The 12,814-nt window shown below is 41.5% G+C and overlaps 1 protein-coding gene across 3 annotated transcripts in view; it reads left to right on the top strand.

Moving 5' to 3' along the window:
- The first annotated feature begins 2,698 nt into the window (after positions 1-2,698).
- Positions 2,699-12,814, top strand: part of Me3 (malic enzyme 3) — a 206,074-nt gene continuing 195,958 nt past the window's right edge. For 2 of the 3 annotated variants that reach the window (XM_071616581.1, XM_071616579.1), the window contains exons 1-2: positions 3,082-3,174; positions 3,317-3,514. In XM_071616581.1, coding sequence (XP_071472682.1) covers positions 3,332-3,514 — 183 coding nt within the window. In that variant the 5' untranslated portion in view covers positions 3,082-3,174; positions 3,317-3,331. Of the gene's footprint in view, positions 2,958-3,081; positions 3,175-3,316; positions 3,515-12,814 lie in introns of those variants that run through there. The other variant, XM_071616580.1, reaches the window with a different exon arrangement.

The raw sequence follows: 12,814 nt of genomic DNA, 5'->3' as shown, positions 1-12,814 counted from the left end.
GAATTAAATACACTTGGAATATGGAACCTCGGGCCAGGGAGGATGGAATGAGGTTCTTTCCCTTTTACCCCAAGAAGCAGTATTACACCAATGGCAGAAATCAGTAGATGGGATGTGAAAGGAGAGGAGCCAAGACAAATTATGGAGACTCATTAGTTTTAGCTAGTGCTGAACAGACCACCAGGTTGGCTGGCTAAGAAGTCAGAGTTGTACAAAGTTGGAAGAGGTTCTAGTATGTTCCCACAGTATTAAACTTGGTTTTGGGAATCCTATGTTCAGCTCTAAAAGCAAGTAAGTTGCCTTGAAACCAGAGATGGAAATCACACATGCCAATAATAGCTTATAGTTTCTGAGTAACTACAACATGCCAAACACTTTAATATAAAATAAGTATTGTATCTGGACTTCTAGTTGCTAGTCCCTAAGCATTCTACTCTTCTTCATTTTAGCAATAGTCTTCCCTACTGAGCTTTAGTAGAGCACATACATGTTTTTCTGCTAGAGTGAATAGTTTTCAGCCTTCTTTATAGCTTAATGTGACCATGTGACTAAGTTTTCACCAACAGAATGGGAATAGAAGCACTGTATACAAGTTCCATGTCACTTACTTAAAAGAGAATTTTTTCCCTGCATTTCTTGTTTTCCCTTTCCACTGGTAGAATTGAGATATTCCTATTCTTCTATGTAGAGCTTGGGAACAGCTAGAGAAGAGCACAACAGATAGAGAAGAAGAGCCTGGGTCCTAAGATACCTCTGCGGGTTTGAGGAGCCACCTCCTCTTGCTACTATCTCCTGCCACTGCACCTGGTGAACCTGCCTTTAGCATTTTATTGCAATCAAAGAACACCAAATACAAAGAAAAACAATATTATTAGAATAATGTCTGGCTTAGTGAACACAAGCCAAAATGAGACATGCAAGAGAGTATATTTGCAAGCTGTACAATTTTAATGATTGATGTTGTAAAAACTATATTGGTTCTCTGAAACCTTTATGATTAATATTCTAGTTTCTAGCTAAGTTTCAAATGACTGAGGTTACCTATTAAATGTCCCAAAGTGAGGAAAAGCTCATTACACTGAGCAAGGGCAGACTTGCTTAACAGTTTCTGGTGAGTTGTTATGGGTCAGGTACCAAAGATGGAAACACATACAATCTCTGCCCTCAAGATGTTTATAGACTGGTGGAAAGATATGCAAATATATGAGCAGCATTAAAAGGAATTAGTTAGTACTCTTGACTGCAGACAATAAAAAATCTGACTCAAACTAGTTTAAGAATTTTTTAAAAGATCATTTATAGTCTAAATACACAGTCCAAGAACCACCCTGACTTCAGGCATTTAAACTCCACTGAATGAGGCTCCATGGATGGGTCCTGGAAATCTATAACTCACCCCTGCCTCTATCCCTTCATTAGATGATTTTGATTCTGTTTTGGAAAGCACAGTTTTATATAGATCATTTACATTACAAATAGGAGATTGGACCAGAGAGGGCAAAAACTGAAGAAGATAATGATGCCCAACGAGATGAGGAAATCCTGAACCCAGACAGGAGCTGCCTGGGCTAAGCACATTATGTATCATGATGTCTGCTTTGTACTTAAAGTATGTGATGGGTGGGCTTTGAAGGGCTGTCAGGAGAGACTTGTGCCATTTGCCAGGCACTCAGTATGAGGATTCACAATCCTTATCAAAGAGGCTATTACTTCCTTTTGTTCACCTAAAAACAATTTTGTGATTATATGCTAGGCACTGAGCTAAGCAGTGAGGACAAATGGGTTTACAAGCAAAGAGCCTCTCTCAGTGAAGCTTATATTCTGGGGGGACAGACAATAAAAATCAGAAAAACAAGCTAAATATTTACAAACTGTTAAGTTCTGTGAAGAGGAAAGCCTCTTCATTGTGTATCCCCTAGTGGAGGTGAACATTGGATGGAGTAGAAAAAAGGCATTCAGGCTGACAAATCAGTGGAGACCTAAAGAATGGGAATAAGCAATTGTTTGGAAGGTTGTAGTATGAGCATTTTATCTAAAGGCAATAATAGCAACTGAAAAGCCCTCGGGGGAGTGAATTGAGTAGAGAGGAGAATCAGGGAGGAGCAAGAAAAACTAGAGCTCAATGAGAGGGAAGAGGGAGTGAGAGGGAGTGGGATGAGCTTGAAGTTAGCAGAAGTGGGGCTATGGGATAACTGGTAGGCCCCCGCCCAAAGATGTGGATTTTATTCCACACACTATGAAATATTTGGTTAAAAGGAATCTCCTCATTGTTGTGTGGATAAAATACAAAAGCAGGTCTAGATGGGCATCAAGGCCCAGGTCTGGTCCCAACAATCCAAGACAGGCTTCATATGGTCCCTGAGTTCATCCTGTACCAGCGATATCCAATAGCACTTTCTGCAAAGATGGAAACATTCTCTGTGTACAACAAGGGGCTCTTGAACATTAGAAATGCGGCTACTGTGACTGAGAAACTGGATTTTAAACTTTATTCTATTTCAACTAATTTAATTTATACACCCTCATGTGGCTAGTGGCTATTGTATTGAATGACACAAGACAACACTGAGCACTGCACAACACCTGAGGGTTTCTACTCCGAATCTTGCAGCCAGGGTGTTCTCCAAATGGTGGGAGGGGAACAGGGTATGCTGATCCCTAGATGCTAACCAGTCAGTGCGTTCAGTCTTGTCAGGATGGAGAGTCTCAGGGGCCACCCTGAGCTTCATCTTGTTACTAGGGAGCCTACTACACACGACTGTGAGGAGCTCCACGCACGTTCTTAGGGGAAAACTGGCACTGTGCAGAAAGGTTTCAGGAAGGCTTTTTCCAAAACGCAACAGCCCCGCGACCGCTCGGCCCAGCCACTGGCGAGAGAGGAAAGACAGACCCGCAGCGCCTCGCCCCGCCTGCCCCGCAGCAGGGCCCGGTAGACACTGGCTTCCCTAACAGCACAGGTGAGCGGGAGGACGGAACTTAGGCAAACCACCCTACAGGTTTGAGCGTCCAGGGACTTCTAGCTGCGCAGTCGCCTCTGCTTCCCTGGGGTGGGGGCGGGGATGGCGCGGGCTGTCACCCGCACAGGATCTGCTTGCTTTGCTTGCTTTCGCTTTGCCTTTGGCGAGGCCTGGCACACCGCTAGAAGAATACAGAGCGGGTGGCCACTGAGAAGGGGTGAGGGTTGGCGCTTTTAACCTTTAGGGTGCCCCTTCACGCTCCCAGAGGACGTGTCCCTGGCTCAGGCCGATTGCTCTGCTGACGTGTGGGTACTGGCTGGCTAGAAAGCGCCCCTGACCTTGGTCTCTTTCTGGTCCAGGTTGGCGCAAGGACCATGGGCGCCGCGCTGGGCACGGGCGCGCGGCTGGCTCTCCCGCCGGGTAGGGCCTGCGGTGCCCTTCGACACTGGGCACCCTCCGCACCCGCCCGAGCCTGCCACTCCAAACCCGGCCCGGCGCGCCCTGTGCCCCTGAAGAAGCGTGGATACGATGTCACCAGGAACCCGCATCTCAACAAGGTAACGGTCTGGCTCTGGGAGGGTAGGACGCTAGAGCTATCCTTTGGCTGGAGGAAAAGGGCGCCCCGCCCCCTCGGCCTGGAAAGGATCCTACAAGCGCCCTTCCCGAGGTTTCTGTATTTGCCTGCTGTAGCTTAATGTATTGGTTTGGCTTTTTTGTTTCCCTCCCTCCCCCTCCTACATGGAGAGAGGTGACGAGTAATGCAGGGAGCTTAATTTTTTCAGCAAAAACAATGTGGACTCAGTTAAGATCTTCATGGTCAGTGTGACCTGGAGTCAGAAGACTCCCTGATGTTTTCTAATCCTGTTGATCTTGAAGAGTTCATTTAACCTCTGTGAGTCAGTTTCCTTATCTGTCAAAGAGATATAATTGACATAGGAATGCCGTAAGGCTTAAGGAGAAAACAGAGGCAGAGTTCTTTGCACAGTACCTGGCACCTAGGAGAGAGTAAATATCAGCTAAGGTTATGATTGTTATTCTGGGGAAAAGATTAATTTGAGAGTGGGGACAGAAAGGTCTAGAATTATAAAACTTTTACAGCTTGAAGCAGCATCAGAGATCCTAGTTCAAACCTCTCCTTTAACAGAAAACAGACAAAGGGAACATGCCCAAGGTCACCACCTAGCCAGTTCTGGATCTGCCACTGGAATCCAGATCTTTAATGCTAGGATCAAGTTCATCCCACTGCTAATACCAGTACATTAACCTAAGAGCAGACATATTTGTGTCTGGTGGTAGAGTCAGTGTCTTTGGTTCAGAGGATCAAGTTGAGAGACATACAAGCAGGAGACCTAGATTTGAGGCCTTTCGCCCTACCTCCCCATATTAACTTGGGCAATTCATTTAAATTTTTGGAGACTCAGCTTTCTTCAGTCTGAAATGATTATGGCAGACTCACCACTCTTATTTAACCTGGTTATTATGACAAATAAATGTATTAATGAATTCAAAGTCATATTTTTAACTACATGAAGTGTCCAATAAATAATTACTACAAAATGAAAATGTTAATAATTGCTTTGACTCAAGATTGTGATTTAAATGTGGCAATCTGTGTAGAAAAGATGTTTTTGAGAAGTAGAAACAACTACTTTATGCTAAGTTTTGTGATAGTTTCCTACAGAATTACTTTCTCTCAACATTTACGTATTATACTGACCTCCTGCTCTCCCCCAAAGAGCCCTTATATACTACCCAAAGTATTTAAAGTTTGTATCAGTTTAATTACTTTGATAGTAAGTGTTAGAAAATGCAAACTTACTTTAGCAAACAAAAGTATCCTTTAACTAAAAAAAAAAAAAAATAGAGAAGAAAGGGTGAAGGGTGCAGGCAAGGCATGAGTAAGAAGTTGAGATTCATTCCTAAAGCTGCAGGTTCTTTCCACTTTTGCAATGTCAGCTTCATTGTTAGACTCCATCTGATGGAGTGTTCTCCTCAATGTGACCCCATTGCCCTATCTACCATACCACACCCACCAATTGAAGCTCCTGTGAAAGAAAAAGAATGCTTTCTCTGAAGCCTCAGAAAGTGAACCTGTCTTATAGATCTGATTGGATTCTCTTCCCATTCCCAAACCAATCACCAGCAACTTAAGACTGTTGGAGCCTATTCCTAGAAGACAGGGTAGGACCACCTGTATCAATTAGTTTAAATTAAAGGGGCTATAGTTTCCCTACAGTAAATCTGAATATTGCCATCAGAGGGAAGAGGGGTGGATTCTGGAGAGCAAAATAGTAAGTTCCCATTGTAGGATCCAATCATTATGGCAACAATTGCCTTAGAAGTATGGACAACCAGCACTTATCGCCTTGTGGATAGTTAAGAAAATAAAGGAGGTTTGGGGCACCTAAAAACATACTTGTCCCTAATATAAATTATTTCCCTTCTAAGTAATATAATTAGAATGTGATTCATAAATCCATGGGGCCTGATCTTTGTGTGATGTTAGATAATGTTTTTTATATATCCCTGAAGTCAGTTGATGCAGTTCTGGGTGTGAAGAGGGTATCTAGGGTTCTGCTGAGAACCCATTGGATCCCCCTTTCACTGGTTCTTGGGAAGAGAGGGAAGCAGCCCAGGCAGAGATATACTTTTCTTCCCACTGGACTGCCTTCCTCTGGCTGTCCTGACCACCTCCAGTGCTCACAGTCTCCAAGAAAGACTTGAGGCTTCCTGTGTTCTGAGGTTAAATAGAGCTGAAGAAGCAAAAGAGAGGGCAGCTTCTAAAGGGTCTTTGGAACTGTGGTTAGTGAGAAGTTGTGTGGGTAGATTTTCCTCCCCACTAGAATGTGAGCTATTCTAGGGCAAGGACTGAGTTTCATGCATCTGTGACAAGGTAGTTCCTAAAGAATCTAGCAGTTAACATTAAATTCATGGAATGTGTTTAGTTGAGTTGCATCTTTCATTGATAGATCAGGAGAGGTTTATAAGTTGAAGCTTGACAGCAAAAGAGTAGTCAGAAGGTAGAATTCTCTGAGAAAAGATGAGCTACTAACCAGAGCAAGCATTGCTATTGCCATGTAATCCCTGGGTTCTGGACTCAGCTCTGTTGTGTCCTGGCTGTGTGGTCTGTGATGAATCCCACAAGTTCCTCTGCTTCTGTTTTGCCCCTGCTATGAGGATCCTAGGGAATAACCCCTGTGAAATCACTTAGAAAAGTGTAATGTGTTAAATATTAGGTATTTGTGTGAATGATGCCCAGAACTGAGGTAAGAAGGGCCATAAGAGGTGATCTTGTTTAGAATTGCTTTGACTACATGGTCACAAAGGAGGGATCAGAATATTAGCTTAGTGGGTCTGCCAGCAATTCATTTTTAAAAAGAAATGGATTAGAATAAAAAAAGAGCAAATGCATTTAAAATTAATAAAATAGGTCTTTTACCAAGTAACCATGTAGAAGGTCTATTTCTACCATGGATTGTAGTAAAAAAAAAGGGGGGGGGGCGTGATTTGGAAGCCATTGTTCTCATCTAACATCATCATTTTCAGAAGAAAAGATAATCTAGAGAGTGAAAGGACTTTACAGAGACAATCTTTGGTTGTAGAAGTGGGCAGAAGCAGAAAGCCTTAAAAATTCCAGTCCATTGTGATGGCAGTTCACATCTGCTCTAGCTGATTCATGCATAGTCCTATTGATGACAAAATTGGTACTAGATGATTCCAAGTTCCCTCCATGGGGCTAGAGTTTCTAAATGATGCAAATTCATCCTAAGTTAACTTCTAATTCCTGTTTTTCTAAACTAACATTCCACTTTTTATATAATACAGTGATGATGACCTGTTTTGTTGCAACAGAGTAGATGCTTGACATCAACCATGTTTCGCATACTTAAATAGGCAACTAACAACCCCATTTTATAGGGTTTTCTTCATATGTAGATGTCACCAAAATTTCTGGCCTCAGCTTACCTATATCCTTGTCTTTTATCTTTTTTTCCTTTTTTTCCCCCCAGAGCTGGGCATTGAATCCAGGGCCTCACATATGCTTAGTGAGTGTGTGCTTAGCACCCTAGCCCCACTTATATCTTCTTTTAGGAAGGGCTACCCTATTCCCCACTCCCCAAGCTAGATTTGAGTCCCTGGCATTTGTCTTATCCCTCTGTTTCCTTACTATCATGACTGTTTTTTTTCCACCCCAGACCCTGAGGATAGAGACTGACTTGTCACATGATGTTCTCTTTGCCTGACTTGAGGCACTCAGTAAATATTTGTTCTTTATTTCCATCAAGTTGTGGCCCTTTCCCTCTGAACCTCATTAGTATTAACGACACTACTTCATAGCTCATTGCCAAGATAATGCCCACATGCAGCCCATTTTGGAGGAAATGCATCTACTTTGCCCTAATCTTTCCAGACTGTCAGTCATTTTACCAGAGGATCATGTTATTTCCCAGAGTGCACCAGCCTCCCCCTTTGGCCCCAAAACAATTGCTGACCCTTCACCTGCTTCTTTGCTTTTTTTTTTTTTTTATCTCTTGAGTTTGATGTTCAGAAAAATAATGAAAAGGGTGAAAATCAAAAATCATGTGATTGTGGACCAGCATGTTTCATGCAGTGGGCCCTCAGATACTTCCTAGCACAGCAGGTGACAGCCCTTCTACGTGGAATAGATGCAGTTTGATTGGGGAATGTGTCCAGACTTAGTGGCCCGCAAAGCAGCTTTGGCTACACATATGAGGTGATAGGTTTCAGCTGAATCCCTTTTGCGTTCAGTGGTGGTTTATTAGACTCCCACACAGCCAGGACTTGTTGTTGAATGAACTATATATTTTTGTTCAGTGGAACTTGATATTGCCTCCTTTGGGTGTGGAGAATCTGTCAACACAGGCTTGACTCACCCATCATTCAGGAGATGATGATGGGTTTTGTGAGGAATTAGAAGTTTATTGGTGATGCCATTTTCTGCCCTTGAGGTACATAACATAATATGTATTCCTGGAATCTCTGCATCAAATATTATATAAAATTGGAGCTCCTGACTGACTGGGAAACAATAAGTTGTTAAGTAAACATGACTTCCATATGCAGCAATTCACTCTAGATGTGAACCTCTTGTGCAGTGACTCAGGACATTGAAGCCCAAATACAATTCAGATATTTTAGGAAAAGTTGAGCAGAAGCAGGGTGGAATTAAATCCTTCCCTGTTAAATATAGTCCTAGCTTCATGGGATGGTAAGCATTTGGTGTTGGAGCTTTATTCTTAGAACAGCTAAACGAACTTGTATTAGTTAGATGAAAGGTCAGGTAATTTTAACAAAATGAACCCCAAATACAGAGAATTGAACAAAATGGGATTAATGTCTCTCCTATAAACAAAGTCAGGTAGGCAGTCACAGGTTGGCACGGAGTTTGATTTTGTCATCCTCACTGTGCATTTTATACTTCATTGTCTAGGAGGGCTGCTCTCACCTCCACTGCAGATTCTATACAGGAGCCAGCAGGAAGGAGAAACACCTTTCAATTTTTTTTAATTAGATGGGTTAATTTTTAATGACCTAAGGAATATAATAAAATAGATTTTTTGTACATCATTTAGAAACTGATACTAATTCTATCTATTAAGAAATAATCCTAATATGACTGATATCTTTCAAATTAATCTCACGGAGAAACACCTTTTTAAAGGGTACCATTCAGGAGTCTTGAATACCACTTTTACTCACATCTAATTGGCCAAAACTTGACCATATGTACACTTAGCTACAACAGAACCTGGGAAATGTAACTTTTTGATGGGGGCACCCACATTTTCAACAAACAATTGTATACCATTAAAGAAGGGGAGAATGGATATTTGGGAATATTGACACAAACTATTATCCCCAAACTTGTCTTCTTTAGCTGTCAGTTTTAACCCAAGCTTTAAAATCCATCTGTTTCTCAACATCCCCAACCTTGTTCACACCCTCATCATTTCATACTTACCTGTGCAAAGATCTCCTTGTTGATCTCGCAATTTCCTGTCTTTTTCAATCCACTCCTGTGTCTGTCAACCACACTCAGAGTGGCTAAGACCCTGCACATATTCCTGACTGCTCTCTTTGTATCAGGTACCATATTCAATCCACCAGAAAATCCTTGCTCCATCTTCAGACTAAATTTGAACCCCATTCCTGTCACTGCAGGTTCCACCTGTTTCAAGCCGCCAATCTCTCTCTGCTGTATTTAGGCAGCAGCCTCCCCACTGGCCTCCTTGCATCCGCTTTTGCTCCTCTAGTTTGTTCTTGACACAACAACACAGTGATCCTTTTATATTGTGTGTTAAATAGACAAGTTTATGATCATTATGAAGACTTCAAAAATGTTGACTTGTGTTTATGAAAGTTAATTCATAAAATCACACAATTTTTCTGTGCAAAACTTTTCTAAAACAAAGACTACAATGCCTGGCATGATGTGGTTCTCTTTGATCTCATCTTTTGCTATTGGTCTGCCTCACCCATTGCTCCAACAGCACGGTTTCCTCGCTGTTCCTCAAACACTCTAGGACAGCTCTTACCTAAAGCCTTTGTGCAGGCTCGTCCCTCTTTGCAGAACACACTTTCCCTAAATAGGCTAAATAGCCTAAGTGGCTCCCTCGTTCCCTTCTTCCAGACTTCTCACTTTCTCAGACTCACTCTGACCACCCTATATGAAACTGACCCCCTTAGTGTGTTCACCCTTCATCATATTTGACACTTTCTAACATATTATTAAACTCACTTATTATTTATGTTATTTATATTATTATTTATATTTCCTCAGTATAATGTAAGCTCCATTTAGGCAGGAATTTTTGTCTATTTGTTCATTGATCTATCTGAGGTATTTAGTTGGTGCTCAGTTAACAGATAATGAATAAGCGAGTCATTCAGAGACATCTGCTGAGGCTCTCTGTTCTCGTCCCTTTCCTTCATCTCTCCTTTTACCAAAATCCCCTTCTTTCACTCTAGAATCTCTCCTCCCTCAACATCCCCATTGGTGGTGTTGGCATATCCATTTAGGATATGAACAAATCTCACATTGGCCCTTTTTTGTGTCCAGGGGCCTATCATAGAGTGAAGTCTGAGCTGGGGACAGCAAAAAGATGTTTGTTCTGTGTATTTCCACTTTTATTAGCATTAAACAGAACCCAGGGAAGAAAAAAGACAAAAATGGTACGTTGGAATTAGAGATGAATGGAGACAATTCTTGAGGCTCATGGAAAAACACAAAGAGATATCTAGGGAGTGGACCAGAGGTTGGGAGGCCCTAGCTTCTGTCAGCACCTCCAAATTCCTGGAACTCCCACCCTACCCTCCACTTTGACTTCTTGGAGTCTCTGTTCCTGTTCCAAACCCCTTCAGTTTCCCTGGCCCACAGGAGCTCTGATGAAGATAAGAGAGAGCCTCATCTCCCGGGATCTGAAAGTTAAGCAAATGTGGTGGGTGCCAGGAGCTCAGGAGGGAGATTGGCTGCTCCTGGATCCTGAGGTTGATACTCAGAAAGTATGTTCTTTTAAACATGTTGCTATAAATAGTTGAATTGTTCTCCAGAGAAAGGGTATTATGTATTAAATAAGGATTTGTGTGATCATTAGGAAGACTTCAGAAATGTTGGCTTATGTCAATGAATGCTTAATTTAAAATGCAAAATGCTAAATGGAATCTAGCATGTGTTACTATAAAAAGATGTAACTCTGGAAAAATGGTTTGGAAGTAAATGTATGAAAATGATTGCATTAGGGCAGAGGGATTATGGGAAATTTATTTCCTCTTCATAAAATTTTTTTAAATGTTCCATTGTCGTTTCAATTTTAGGTCACAGGTTTTTGTTGGGAGTTCAGTTTCTAGACAACATTCAGCTTTTGGAAGTTGACCCACCTGTGATATATGGGTGGAAATCTCTCTGAAGTAATCTTATTTCAGGCTTATAACCCCCTATTTTCTAGAAGCAGATACATTTAGATTCACATAATAAAAAAATGTTAACACAAGAACCTGCTGCCTGTTTTAAAAGCAACTGTAAATAGCAATATATAGATTATGTAAACAGCAGCTCTGGAAGGCAAATCCTGTACAGAAATATATACTGTCTGACTCCAACCTGGACCACCTGGTATTTTAAGTTGGTCCAAGTCTGAGCTGTTCATAGAGTTTCTTTGGATGATTTTTCAGACTTAATAATATCCCCCGTTCCAGTTTCTCTTGGTTGTCTTTAGCCTTTGTAGGCTCTAGGGTTTGTGACTTTATTTTATTTTGCATTTTTTGTCAGTTCTACCAAATATTTCTTTTATTATCTGCCGCCTTCTTTCCAGACGCCAGTCTTATAGGGGGAGGAAGGGCAAATCCTTTTGATTTGTATGGCAATTGCAAAAGGATCACTAATGTGTAGTACTTTTGTTTGAAAAGACATGGATTACTGTCAGCTTTAAAAACCTTCACTTTGATGTGTAGAAAGCACTTTGGGAAATCCTTTGGGTTGGTATCCAACTGCCTTTCTGATGCAGAACACAAAACATGCTGTATGATCTTGTGATGAAAATCTGACGGATGTCCTCCACTTGGGGGTGCCGAGGTCAATGGTTAAAAGCATTTATTCATTTCATACCCAGAGGGTTGCCAGGCAGCCTAGTTAAAACACAGCTCTTACCAAAAGGACACAGGAACAAGTAAAATGCACCCAGTCATTTGAGGAGAGGGTTTTTTGATGGAAAGATCATCAGCTTTTGAGGAACCTGAATAAGAGGAAACCAAAGCTGCATTTGCTTTTAAAAGTGATTACGGAAAACTAGAGGGATGATAGCGGGTATAGTTGAATGATTAGTAACTTGGGAATATTATTTTTTAAAGCATTTAATCTCATTCTGTATTGTTATTTATGGTCCTGAAACATTCTCCCCTGGGTGAGGAATTCTGGAGAAAGCAGACTCAGTGGAGTCCTTTGTTTTGGTTAGCTTTGCTCTCTCAGAAAACAGAAAGAGGGAGTCCACATCTCTACAAAGTAGCCTCTTTCCTGAGGTGTGGGATGCCTAGTGACTTCAAACATGAGTGCCAGGTGTACAGTAGAGCTAGTCTCCAGTCAACAGCTCACAGTCTCCATGCTCCTTCTCTAAGGTTTTGAAAAAAGTATTGAGGATTCCAACCTAAATCCCTATTATTCTGAATTTTCTTTAATAGCGTTATGGAGGGAATTCAAGTAATAACTATAACAGCATTTTTTTTAGGATATACAGAGTGCCAGGAATTGTTCTAAGCAGTTGACATGCATTGACTCATTTGATACAATTCCACAACTTTTTGAGATAAGCACAGTTATTATTCTTTTGTTATAAGTGAGAATACTGAAGTATGAGGAGGTTAGCCCACTTGCCTTTGGTCATGCAACCCATAATGGTGGAGCTGGATCCACCTGGGTTTAGGACCCACACCCACACTCACACCCACCATACCACCCTACCATTTCCAGTGTGCAAGGTCCCTCTTACCAAGGATGACTGCATGAAGTCTGATGTACTGTGGCCTTTCCAGGATAGAAATTAGAGCATTCCCTGTTCCTGCCTGTGGGTATCTGTTGTTATCACTTCCACTGGCTCTGCTAAAATCAGGGTATCATGGAGTTGGAGGGAACTTTAAAAATTACAGGATGATTCATTTATTTACATATTAAATTTATCAATAGACACATCTGCTGAGTTCTTATTACATTTTTAGGCAATGGAGACCTCACAGTAAACACAACATTTCTTCTTCTGCCTTTAAGGAGCTAAGTGTAACCGAAGTGGCATGAGGACCAGTGAGTGAGTAAGGAGGCAGTTTCAAGGAAGTGTGTAGGTATAATT

This window comes from Marmota flaviventris, chromosome 9 (assembly GCF_047511675.1).
Source record: "Marmota flaviventris isolate mMarFla1 chromosome 9, mMarFla1.hap1, whole genome shotgun sequence".
In the NCBI taxonomy this organism is placed as follows: Eukaryota; Metazoa; Chordata; class Mammalia; order Rodentia; family Sciuridae; genus Marmota; species Marmota flaviventris.
Note: the sequence above shows the minus strand (reverse complement) of the source record. Positions and strands in the feature narration are given on the sequence as shown.